Raw genomic sequence first — 13424 nt, forward strand, 5'->3', positions numbered from 1 at the left:
GAGCAGTTTGCCAGCCTGTGCTTGCCCAAACAGCTAGAGAATAACTGTAGCAAGCAAGCCGAGCTCCAGGAGCTACAAGAATCGTTAGCAACTGAGCATATTTCCATAAACCAATAAAGGTTTTTATATTTTGTTCATCTGCTACCCCTGTGCTGTTGCCACTTTCACATGCAGTGTGTGTGGGCGGAGAGTATGAGATAACAGCTTCACAAACGAGTGGAAAAGGGCCGCTTTCCCTTTAAGGCAGTTTCAGCCTCTGCTCCCGCCCCTTTCCTGATTGACAAATCTACCCAGAGTCACATGATCCGCCTCTATTTGAAGGTCACAAAAAGCTGCTTCCTTTAGAGACAGAGGGGGGAGAGAGAGAGCAAGCGGGAGAGTGAGTGAGAGAGTTAGTTCAAGCCAAAATGGCCGACAGAGTCTCTGCTGGTTTCTGAATATTTAAAATACAAATACAGATAGACAAAAAGAAATCCTTTTTTGGACCTTTTTTCATTTCCATTTCTACCTTGTATGCCTCAATTTTCTGGATTTAAGCACTGCTGCACTTTATGAGGTTGGTACATATTTTCAATTTTTTTAAAACCAGTTGATTTATATGGATTTTGTCTAACCGTTTTCACTAGTGGTGTTGCAAATCGACATTTGTCTAGCATGGAGACTGGCTTCAGACATTTCGTGAATCGGTGTAAATTAGACCCGTGGTGTACTTTTGGTTCGGCGTTTTAGAAAGGGAAAAGCCGTGGTAAAATATTGAGATTTTGAAGTGATTTAATTGCACTTTTCATGTCTGCGACTCTTGTCATCGTTTCTGTCTTGCCACTAAATGAAGCTGTGAGTAATTGGAGATTTAATATTTAGAAAGGGGTTTTTAAAAAACACAGACCTCTCCCGGTCCCCTTAAATCTGCTGCAAAAATTTGCATAAATATAAATGGGTTTGCATTCTTTCGGCTGCTAAGGCCGACAAAGGATCTGGGAGGGCGAGCACTACAACGGGGAAGCCTTTCTCTCTTTTTTATTTTTTTAAAGCGAGGCCATCTTCCTAAAGAGATATAAAACCTGAAATGAGACCTGATACATTTCAGACACCCGGAGGGGGCCGGTGAGCCCGGGAGGTTGGGGTTTGTAGATTCCCCTGCTTGCAAACCTCCTGCTCCCCCTCTCCTCCGCGCGCGCTCCTGTGCACGGGCTTCTCTGTTCTCAAATGTGCAGCCAGATGCGCTGTTATTTTGATCGCGGTTTGAACCAAATGGTAGGACCATCTCGTACACACAGCGTTTAAAAGGTATAACCAGCGATTCACCCCGATAAAGCATTATTTCTTTATCAGTTTCTCCCTGGAGACGAGCCTCCCCCCGTTTCTCGCGGATTACATGTATTGTTTCATTTTACGCAGAGGAGCTGGGCTTTTCAGCACGAATTCAGCATCTGTTTGTGCGGTGGCCTGTTCCGGTCATTTCCATTGTGAAGTGGACATCGAGGGGCACGTAAATCATTAGCTGTGCACGTACATATGTTAGTTGCTCTTGAAACTATGCGGTGCCCCGAAGTTAAATTCCATCACTCCCAACGCAGGATTCTAGAAAGCCTCGGAGCGCAGAGGGAGGAACGCTGAAAACTTGCTTTCTCAGAGCCACCCCCCCTCTCATTGTGAGGGTGTGATGTAATGCTGCTCGGTCTGGTGGGCTGGAAGGAGGGAGTTTGTGCTGTGGCGGGTAAATTGCCCCCACCCCCGGGGTAAATTACCCCGCTCGCTCAGCACGTCCCGGGCTCCGAGAGGCCTTGTTTTCTTTTCTTTTCTTTTCTTACCCTCCGCCTAATTTGTGTCCTGATTTATGCCTGGGAATATTGGCATGTTCTCCTAAATCTGTTACAGAGTATAGTTTAGGAAAGGCATTTAAAATATGCAAATTGGCTGAGTTGTCATAATCCCCATCATTAAATATGTAGAGTTGGATTAAAGCTAATTAGGCATAAATGGAATAATTTTAATCAGAAGGGAGCATTGGCTGTATTTTGGGTTCCTTTTTAATTAATCTAATTACAAGATGCTTGCTGGGCCTGAAAGTGTTAAAAAAAAAAAATGGAAAAAATGCTGGACCATTTTGAAAATTTGACAGTCTAGAAGAGGGCTGTGGAGTGCTTTCAAAAGCTTTATTCACTGTAAAAATGGATTGGCCTCTTGTGCTGAAAATGGCCTGTTTCTTTGGGCCAATTGTGTGTAGATGAAGGGACTTTCACGCTAATTTAACAAAAAGACTTTCCGTTTGAATACATAAAGATAATTAAAGCGCTCTCTCTCTAAAGAGCAAGTATTTTATTATTTTTCCAAAACTAATGTTATTGGTAATGGAAATAAGCAGAGAAGTTAAGTGATGGTTTTAAATTCAGTATAAATTTTTTGGGTAATACAAGTTTCGCTTTAGTGTAAGAAGGCTTGGAAACATCACATTAGAGAGGTAGTCTGGAATAAATTTGTCTCTTAAAAAAATTTTTTTTACGGCTTCAGTTTAAAGGAAAAACGTAGAATTTGCCATAGTGATAGAGTGATGCTTTGTGGTGGACCTGAGGAAAATGAGAGCTCTGATTTTGCTTGTGTTTATCTGAAAATGAAAGTGCTTATTTGGGGCTTTACTTGTTAGATGATTCATTTTACATCCATTTCCTCAATTGTTCTGACAGAAGACTAAGAAAAACCTAGGCTTTCTATGTTTTGCCACTAGCCTGTGTGTGTGTTTTGTGTGGACTGTTGGCTTGTGAATAGCAGGTGAACTCAGTTTGCAGAGCAGAGGACCCAGGAGCAGAGCGCCTGCTCTCTCAGGCAAGAAAGAGGAGGATATAATGAACATAGCCAGATGCCATCTAATTCTCTGAAATGTTTTTATAAATATTCTTTTCTCCAAGACATTGGGAAGTGAGATAAGTAAGCATTATGTCTCTGGTGAGTTTCAGAAACTCGGCTGCCATTTTGGATCGAAGTTCCTGCAGAGCCAGTCCTTATGGCACAGCCAAACTATGGTAATTCCGAAGCGAATGAAAACGAGTAACGAAACAAGTGTGCAGATGGATAGTATCTGATTTGTGTCTTTCATTGAAATTGTCTGTCAGTAGTGTGAAGTGAAGCTTTGAGAACTTTAGGGATGTGGCTGATGTTATGAAGAACAAAATCCAGGGATGTTAGGACTGGCTCTGCTGTGGTTTTTAAATGAGATGGCATGTGAGAGGAAGTTTTTCACTGGGGAAGATGAACATAGTCTACTTGTTTCCCCCGCCCCCTCCATCCTCTGCTGGGTCTGCTTGTGATGTTACAGCACTGTCGTTCACAGCGCTGCTGCCTCACAAGAAGGTGTCACAGATTCCTTATTAAAATTTTACTGAAACTTCACAGAAATTGGTAGCGCTTCATCTATCGGAAGTTGTATCTTGTTTTTAAACTGTTGTTTAGTCCTTCCATCTGGGTGCCAGAGAGGAAACGCCGGCAACTTTGATACATGGTGCAAACTCCACACTGTTGTTCAGCTTTGAAAGGCCGTTTGTTATTCTCTATGACCACCAAGACAGTCCTTTAAAAATAAACCTCTTAGAACTGGAGCAGAAACCTGTAAGGCTTTTCTAGCTCTTCAACTCTCCTGGAGACATTAAAAGAGCGACATGAGGGTGAGACCTTCGGGCTCAGCAGAGCGGGCCCAGCAGATGACAGCAGTGAGGGGTGGGTCTCATCCTTTCCAGCTGCTCCATGGCTGAAAGTGCTGAAGAAATTTAATTTTTATAACTCACTGTAATCATTGAGCTTTTGCATTGTAAACTGGACAAGCCTAAGACAGTACCGATCATGTTCTTGGTCCCTTCCCTCAAGGGCTACCAATCTGGCAAGGGAGACACTCAGGTAAAGGGGCCAGCAAGGTGCTATGTGTGCAATCGTTAGCATAATACTTGGTACTGAAGTGTCCTCAGTGTCTGCATCAGGTGAATCCTTATTTAAAGAAGCCAAATAACTGCCCCCTGCTAATTTTTAGTCATCGTTTGGATATTAGATTTTCTTCATTCTATTTTAATATATTTTATTGAGTTTTTACAGAGAGGAAGAGAGAGGAATAGTTAGAAGCATCAATGAGAGAGAATCATCGATCAGCTGCCTCCTGCACACCGCCCACCGGGGATGTGCCCGCAACCAAGGCACGTGCCCGCAACCAAGGCACGTGCCCTTGACCGAAATCGAAGCTGGGACCTTTCAGTCCGCAGGCCAAGGCTCCATCCACTGAGCCAAACCGGTTTCGGCTAGATTTTCTTTAAATGAAACTTGTGACATAAAGATGTTTCAGATCGTTGGCAGCATATGCTAATTGTTTCCTAGTACAGTCTTATTCCTGGATTTACACTAATCTGACTTCCCTCACCTGCTTCTTGCGATTAAGACTGGTGGGAGAGTGAAGTTGGGTGAATTGAAGCCACTTTGCCTGAAAGGGGATTTAACCCACGATAGTGACAGTTTAGCATGTTCTTTTTTCTTCCTTTATATGTTCATTCAGCAGTCACTTAATGGTCCCTGGTGTGTGTCAGGTGCTGGGGAATCCAAGAATTAATTTGGTTGCTCCATTGTCTTAAACAGCCATTTGGTTCATGTGGACATGTTTGCCATCTGGTAACTAATTAACCTACTGCTTTGGGTCATGACTAGGGTAAAGCTATCGTTCCTTTCACACGATGGTCACTTTACTAATAATTGGGAAATGAATAGTAATTTTTGCTTCTAGTAGCTTCTAGAGACTTCTACTTAAGGTTTGACCAGATAACCATTTTTTCCATTTTCTCTTAACTCTACATAAGTATCTCCTCAAAATTATCTTTTGAATGATCTCTGAGAACCTCAAAACCTAAGTCACCTCCCTAGTTACTCTGACATTCCTCAGTTTTACTTTGTAATACCCCTTCATTGTATCACCATCTGAAATTACATTATTTGTCTTCGGTGCATCAGCCTCCACTAACCCATCCGCTTTCATAGGAGCAGACTGTTTTTCTCATTGCTCAATCCCCGGCATACAGATCAGGGCTCAGCAGGAGCAAGTGCTCAGTAAGTGTATGAGTTAGAACTGAATCACAAGGTCACCAGGACCAGCTACGTGACCATAAGCCCCTGTTTCTTTATCAGTAAAATGGGGCTAATACATTGTGAAGTGGAAAGGAAATGCTGAAAGGGAGGGCCAGCACCTAGTCTTATTGCTTAGTAAGTGTTTCCTTCCCCTTTGTTAAATAAATAAACCAGAAGGCTTTTATGGCCCGCAGTTACCTCCATTCTTTCTCCGACTCCCAGGATCCACTCCCAGGATCCTGAAGCTTGCGCACTGATTGCCCTGAGCTTCAGCCTTTTCTTCTTCTATGGTCTGATGTCGTCTCTTCAGGCGCTGCTGCTGTGGTGTGCCCGCTTTTGCTTGGCTGCTTTTCATACGTTCTGTGTTTTGCATCAAAAGTTTCAAATGAATTGGTCTAAGAGTTTACAAGGCAAAGGGGAACATAACATACAGTGTCTTTTTTTTTTTTTTTTTTTTTTTACCTTATTTTGATTATTCTAAGCCTACTCATGTAAATTCTATTTAACCAAACTATTAATAGTTTTGACTTAAAAGACAGATAAAATAAAAATTTAGGTCAGTTGCCCACTTTATACAATGCTATTGAATTATAGATGATATAAAATTTGTGGTGTGTGTTTTTAAACAGAAAATTATTATTTATTTACTCATTCATTCAGCAAATAATTCTTTAATATATTGGTATTACCTCCCACATATTGAGATAAGTACTAGCATAGGAGTAGCTACATGAAGCTTTTCTTTAGGCACCATTGCTGAAGTTAGAAAGAGTATGAATGCTAGGAGGTTAGCCAGCGCCTGGGGTATTGAGTGATTGTAAAGGAGGGGCACCCAACCCTACCAGCCTGTGCAAGAGCCCTGAGGCAAGAGAGAACATTGGAATATTTAGAAGACTGCATATGGAGTACTTGGACACGGTTCAGGTGTGAGGTATGTAAGCGAAGAGATGATGTGGGAAATAAGAAGTGAAGCTGAAAAGGTAAACACTGGCCAAAAGCAGAAGTGGCTCTGAGCCATGTTTGGAAATCTTCATCTTGAGAATAATTGAAGGGTTTTCGGCATGAATTTTAAAAGATGAAGCTAGTTGTACTATAGAAAGGGGCTAGAGGATTGAGCATAGACCAGATGGTATTGCAGTAATCCCAGGTAATAGTGGCCTGGATTGACAGCAAAGTTGGGAAGAAGTGGATACGTTCAGAGATACTTAGGTAGAAGATTTCACGGCACCTGATCATTGAGTTTGAGAAGGTATGAGTTGGGGAAAGATTGATACCTCTGTTTCTGGCCTGGGCTACTGATGGTGTGGTGGTACCGTTTACTGAGATAAGAGACAGATGTGGGGTTGAGATGAGTTTAATTTTGGAGTTACTGAACCTTGGGACATCTAACGAAGGTCTGGAGTAATTAGATAACTAGCTGGAGATAAAGGTTTATCCATAATCCTAAGTTTACCAGGATTTTCCTTTTTAAGTTGATTTCTTTGAGTGTCCAAAGATGGCAATGTGCAGTGCAAGGGGACACAATTTTATAGAGAACATAAGGCCACATACTCATTATCATAGTGGTTGCCATGAGAAATCTAAAGGAGTTTGCAGGTAGAGAAACACTAGTGTTAGCTGGGTTGATCAGAGAAGGCTTTATCAGGACCTTGTGTTTGAGCTGAGCCTTAACGTTTGAGCAGAATGGTATAGCGTGGACGTAGAGGGCAGGACCTCTGGCTAGAGGATTAGTTGTGTTCAGGGAGGATTGATGGGAGGTCGAATGTATACAAGAGTTCAGGGGCGCCTGCTGAGGAGCTTGGATTGCCATGGTAGACAGTAGGGACCTGTTAAAAGTTTGACAGCAACATGAACAAAGCGGTCATTTTGAGATTACTAACATGGCAGTGGGCAAGAGGAGGACTGGGCAGTGAGAAGACAATGGGGAGAATTTAGAGTTAGGCCAGTTAGGAGACAATGGCAAAAAGGACTCTTATGAAAGGCCCGTGGAAGGAAACTTGACTTAGTGTGGTGAGTACACAATACAGTATATAGATGATCTATTTATAGAATTGTACAACTGAAACCTATATACTCTTATTAACCAATGTTACCCCAATAAAGTCAATAAAAAGTTTAAAATTAAAAGAAGGGCTTGCTATAAGACTGTGGGCAGTAGGCTAGAAAAGGGATGGACTCCAGGTTTTCAAGGTGAATGATGAGAATCTTCATCAGAAATGAAGATGAGGAATTCCAGGTGAGATATTCCAGAAATAAAGATGAGTTTAAGAAGTTGGTGGGACTTCCAGATGGATCTGTTTAGTAAGCATCTGGCAGTGTGCAGCTGAAGCTTGAGAAAGAGGTCAGAAGTGGAGATAAAAGAATTGGAAGCCATCCACTTCCAAGTGATAGTTGAAGCTGAGAGTGGATGAGGTCACCAGGGAAATGTGGAGAATGAAAAAGAGAACTGAGAACTAGGCCTTGGGGACAGGAAGAGAAAGAGGACCTGGGAAAGGATGAAAAGAAAGGTAGTTGTGTAGGACAATCAGTAATAGTTACTGAAAATGAGGGAAGGTCATCTCAATCTCAGATGTGGTCAGCAGGTTTTGATCTCCACGGGAAGAACAGTATTTGATTATGGCAACGTTTCTGAACCTGGTGTTAGGACATGGTCCAGTGGGAGAGGTTTGGCGATCGTTATTAGGTTACACCAACATCATCCAGTAGAAATAGAATGTGAGCCACATGTGCTGTTTTACATTTACCAGGAATCATATTAAAAATACAAAGAGCCCAGCCAGTGTGGCTCAGTGTCGACTTATAAACCAGGAGGTCATGATTCGATTCCAGGTCAGGGCATAAGCCTGGGTTGAGAGTTTGACCCCTATTGGGGAGTGTGCGGGAGGCAGCCAATCAATGATTCTCTGTCATCATTGATGTTTCTCTCTTTCCCTCTCCCTTCCTTTCTGAAATCAATAAAAAAAAATATTTTTTAAAAAAGGTAAAAAGAAACATTGGATTTAATTTTAATATCTAGTTTATTTAACCCAGTGTGCACAATATTGTCAATTTAATACTTGATTGATTTTTAAATATTAAGGAGCTATTTGACAATTTTCCATATCAAGTCTTTGAAATCTGGTGTGTATTGTATGCTTACAACACATTTCAGTTTGAACATGAAGTTTTTATTGGAAATGCTTGATCTGTATTTAGAGCTCATAAAATTTACAATTGCAAAAGTGCAATCACATATCAAAGTTGTCCCAAACTAATATTTTCCAGCAATGGAACTAAGTATCAACTTTAAATTTTAAGTTAATTAAACTAAAATAGAATTGAAAATTCAGTTACTCAGTCATTCTAACCTCATTACAAATGCACACTCCATATGTGGTTACTATTTTGGACAGCACAGCATTATGCAAAGTAAAATAGGTTACCTTACAGCTGATGTGTACTTTGAAAATAGCCAAAGCATCACAAAGCATTTCACGGGATTGGTATTTCTTGGAACACCTATTTGCTTATGCTAATGGTATTTTTAGAATTGGAAGGGTCAAATCCTAAATTTTGCATATGAGGAGATGAACTTTTTATGAAAGTGCACTGATTGCAAAATTTAAGGCAGGAATTAAAAAATGTTTGGCTAAGACCAGCAGGGTGGTACATTGGTAGAAATTCTTAAAACATAGTTTGTGTCATAGTTCAGAAACACGCTAGATGCACATGCTTACATTTTAAAACAGATTCAGTTCTGGGGTGGGGGGAGCATTCCCCACCCCTTTCTAAACTCGTGGAATCAGGGAGATAGGAAAGTAGAGTTCGAATGTTCAAGAAGCTTCTAGACAGTGGTCCCAGCCTTTCCCCTTATATATCCTCACCCACACTACAAGACCAAAGCGCTGGTTATTTTGTGCTTCCATCTCACTTCTTTTTGTGCTGTGCAGGCTGCTTGGCCTTAGGTTAGTAGACTCGTTTTGTATTTCTTGCTATCCTGGGCCAGTATAATATTTACTAAATATGGGTGGTTTATAAAAAGCTGGTTCAGAGATTTTAATTTAATCATCTCATTTGTTTAGACTGCTCTGTAGTTACTACCTTCCAAGAACAGGTATACCTTGTTTTATTGTGCTTCACAGATGTTTTGTCTTTTTACAAATTGGAGGCAAGACCCTCCAAAAACTAAAGGATTACAACTTGCTTTATTGTAAGGCTCCCTTTATTGTTGTGGTCTGGAATCGAAACCTGCAATGTCTCCAAGGGATGCATGTAATAACCAGCAAATGGAGAAAAGATCTGAATTGTGCTTGGAACTAATCCTTGTTTACATTAGAGAGTAAGAGTTGGTTTTGGTTGCTGCATAATTTCATTTTAGCAAAGAAAGGAGCTTATTTTTCTATGAATTGCCCTCTAAGAACTTTGGGGTATCAGCTATTCTGTGAAGTGAAGTGCTGGTTGTTGCTATTTAAATCCATATGGAAATTTCTTACATTTTGCTTTCCTTTAGAAGTACATTTTGGTTTGCTCTTTATGCCTTTGTTAAAACCAGGCTGTATAGTGGTGGATTTAATGCCTTTAATGTTTTAATAAGGAGATTTAGCAGAAGGTTTCTCACCACCTCTCCCAAGAGCCCGAGTGCAAAAGTCTTTTAACTCCCAGTGCCATTGCCATTGGTTCTTTTACCGCTTTGCTTACAGAAAATAATTGCTGTTCTTTTTATACCAAGAAGTTCCTGTTTATAAGCTGAAGTTTGAAAATAATTGGATAGAACAGTGGCTTCCAAACTTTTTTATTGGATTTACAATAAGATAATATGCATTGAGACTTTGTACATACATGAATACATTAATGTATACACTGAAGCAAAAGTATTTACTTTCTGATATGTAATGTGTTCTGATATATTCTGTTCAAGTCCATTTTGTAAAACAAACAAAACAAAAAGAATTGACTAGCCTAACCAACTAAATTGATCAGTGATTCATTAATGGTTGTCTCACTGAGGATTTAAGATTTAAGACTCAGGAGTGGTCATATTCAAGGATATGATTCTCAGTTTTGCTGGTCTTAAAAATCAAATTTATCAGTCTATTCAGTTGCCACACCAACCAATTTTTTTTAAAAATGTTAATTTATTATTTTAACATGTTACAGATGGATATCCTCCTATATAATAAGAGATAATATGCAAATTAACCCTCACACCTTCACAAGATGGTTGCCTATGACTATGCCAGCAGGAGGGTTAGTGAGGGACGACCAAACGACTGAACAAGTAGGCTGCATGGGGTGACCACCCTTGTGGGGGAGACCAGGCCAGCAGAGGGAGCAGTTAGGGGTGATCAGGCAGGTGAGCGATTAGGAGCCAGAGGTCCAGTATTGTGAGAGGGATGTGTCCAACTGTGGGGATCAGGCCTAAACCAGCAGTTGGACATCCCCTGAGGGGTCCTGGATTGGAGAGGGTGCAGGCTGGGCTGAGAGCCCCTCTCCCCCATGCATGAATTTGGTGCACCGGGCCTCTGGTATGTATATATTTTTAATAAATATTTTTATTGATTTCAGAGAATTAAGGGAAGAGAAAGAGAAACATCAGTGATGAGAATCATTAATCAGTTGGGCCCTTTCCCCCAGCTTGTCCCCTACTGGGGATCAAGCCTACAACCCCAGGCATGTGCCTTGATCAGGAAGCAGCTGTGACCTTCTGGTTCTTAGGTCAACCCTCAACTACTAAGTCACACCAGCTCAGTGGAGATGGATATTCTTGATAATCAAAATGTTGTCTTCCCTGCCCATAGCACCCCATGTGGATCAAAAGGAGCTGGCTGTCCATATTGAGGAATGGAGATATCCTACATAATAAGAGAGGAATATGCTAATTATCCATTATGCCCTGAGGTGTAATGACCAACTGCATAAGGACCAGATCAAGAATCTGCAGGAGAGTGGGGCAGCAAACTACAAGCCGGAGGTGGAGAGCTACAGGAGGGCAGTAGCGACCTACTGGTGCACAGATTCATGCGCAGGGCTGGGGGGGGTGGGGGGGGATATTCTCCAGATTTTCAAGAAACTTAAATAGAAGACATTCTTTTACCAGATTATGTATTCTTTCTTGGAAAAGCCCAATAGAAAATACTGCTGTACTCTTTTTGAGGACGGGGATGTGCTTCCCCACCTCTTTTCTAGGTTTCATTAGGATGCGTCTCTACTATCAACACATTCTGTTTTCGGACACATCGTTTTATTAGTTCCACATTTCCCACTTGTGTGGTGGGGCACTACCCGTGTTTCCCCGAAAATAAGACATCCTCCGAAAATAAGACCTAGTGCATGGAAAGATAAGACATCCCCTGAAAATAAGACCTAGCGCAACTTTGGGAGAAAAAATTAATATAAGACACTGTCTTATTTTCGGGGAAACAGGGTAATAGGTTTGTCTGCACAGAGAAAGGTTCTTTTCCTGATTAGGCTGAATTTAACTGGTCTTTGCTTGCTATAGGACTTACAGTGTTTAAGATGCTAATGTGAATTGGAAATCTTAAGCGATGTGTATGTATAAAACCTTAATGTTCCAGGTGTTTGGTTTTGTTCTTTTAGGCACAATTTGGGGGAAATGCGTGGTTAGCTTTCCATTTTAATTATTTAAATTTGGCAACCCACATTTCTGGTTTGGGCTATTTCCCAGTCTCTTCAGACACTTGAACGTGTTGCTTCCCGGATGTAGGTTTCAGGGAATGGTAACACTGCAAAAGCAATATTGGGATTCAATATGAGTTACCAGTTTTAAATTTGCCAAATGAAGGTATTTTTTAAACCCACTGTTTATTATAATAATTTCAGAGGAAAACTGTAATAAGAGATATTGCAGTAAATTGAATGTAGCTTTATGAAAACCATTACATAGGGAATATACAATAGATCAGCACAGGTACTAAAGTTCAGCATTTGGGAAGCACATCTTAATTATAGACCACCTCTTAGCATGTAATATAATTAACTATGTGCTTGCTGGTTTATATTTGTCTCATAGGAATAAACCTTACTTTATTCATTCTTACTTTCTGATTATAGTGCTAGTGGTTTCAATGACTCACTTTTAAAAATATTACTTTGTTCTCTCTGAATATACTGTAAACACATAACTAATTCTACTTAAGTGTAAGAAAAAAAGCTAAAACAAGCCAACTCCATTATGTGCTAAAGTTGTAGAAGGTAGCAAAGTTTATCTGATTTAATGAGATATAGTCAAGGTGATTATGTAAAAGTGGCAAGTAGGTCACTAAATAATATTCCTTGCCTGCCAGTGTGGCTCACCGGTTGAGCATTGACCCATGAACCAGGAGGTCATGGTTCAATTCCCAGTCAGAGAACATGCCCAGGTTGTGGACTCAATCCCCAATAGGGGGCGTGCAAGGGGCAGCCGATCAATTGATGTTTCTGTCTTTCTCTCCCTTTCCCTTCCTCTCTCTGAAATCAAGACAAAAACATTTAAAAATAATATTACTACTTATGTTTGCCAGCCTGTTGGCTCTCCATGAGTTATGAATAATGGCCATGTCAGATGTCCTGTCATATTACGTACATATTTATTTTTATGTCTACCATCCCACCCTCACTTTTAAGTAACAAAGTCCTTAAATTTGGCAACCCACATCACATGTCCCCTCTTTCGTCAACAAGAGAAAATGCTTCTTAGATATACTTTAATCCTGTAATGAAGGGGAGAGTGGCTAGCAGCTAACTTACCTGCCCCATCCCTGTTAATGCTGTCAGCAGTCTGTGGGAGGGGCAAGCCCTACAAGGGCTTTGACTCTCATGTGAAAAGGCCCTGGGGCAGAGAGGAGGAGGAGAGAGGTTGGGTGTTTGGAGGTAGTGACATGCTGGGTAGACTTGAGTGTGAGCAGAATATACTCGAAGTCCTGTGTACTTGGAAGATGTTGTTTATTACATAAGTATTTATGTAGCAGACACTGTATAGTGCTCAGAATACCAAGATAACACCTTCGGAACTAATGTAAATGGTCAGTGAGGTTGTCTGTAATAAAGATGGAAGTATGATGCCAAGGGATCTGCGATGATGGAGAGAGAGGTCCAGGGCACTGGGGAAGTCTGTATCAAAGAGGAAGCATCTGAGCTGGATCTTAGCAGGTAATTAGGAGTTGCTTGGTGAAGGGATGGTGAGTAAAATATGTAGTGGTTAAAACCGAGATTCTTAAGTCAAGGCCACTATGTGATTAGGTCAGCCAAGTGTTGGGCAAGAAATATCTGTGTGCCTCAGCTTTGTCACTAGGAAAATGGGGAATATACGATGTACGGACCTCAAAGAATAGTGGAGAAGTAAGTGAGAATTT

General features: G+C 40.9%; 1 protein-coding gene across 4 annotated transcripts in view; it reads left to right on the forward strand.

Annotated features, from left to right (window-relative positions):
* The window catches only part of TNRC6B (trinucleotide repeat containing adaptor 6B), a 217381-nt gene that overhangs the window by 79303 nt on the left and 124654 nt on the right, over positions 1 to 13424 (forward strand). The window contains exon 1 of one of the 4 annotated variants that reach the window (XM_084879088.1): positions 344 to 556. The exons of the other annotated variants lie outside the window; for them this stretch is intronic. Within the exon in view, the coding sequence (XP_084735214.1) occupies positions 552 to 556 (5 nt within the window). The 5' untranslated portion in view covers positions 344 to 551. Of the gene's footprint in view, positions 1 to 343; positions 557 to 13424 lie in introns of those variants that run through there. 4 annotated transcript variants of the gene reach the window in all.

This window comes from Pipistrellus hanaki (assembly GCF_964339955.1).
Source record: "Pipistrellus hanaki genome assembly, chromosome: 3".
Classification (NCBI taxonomy): Eukaryota; Metazoa; Chordata; class Mammalia; order Chiroptera; family Vespertilionidae; genus Pipistrellus; species Pipistrellus hanaki.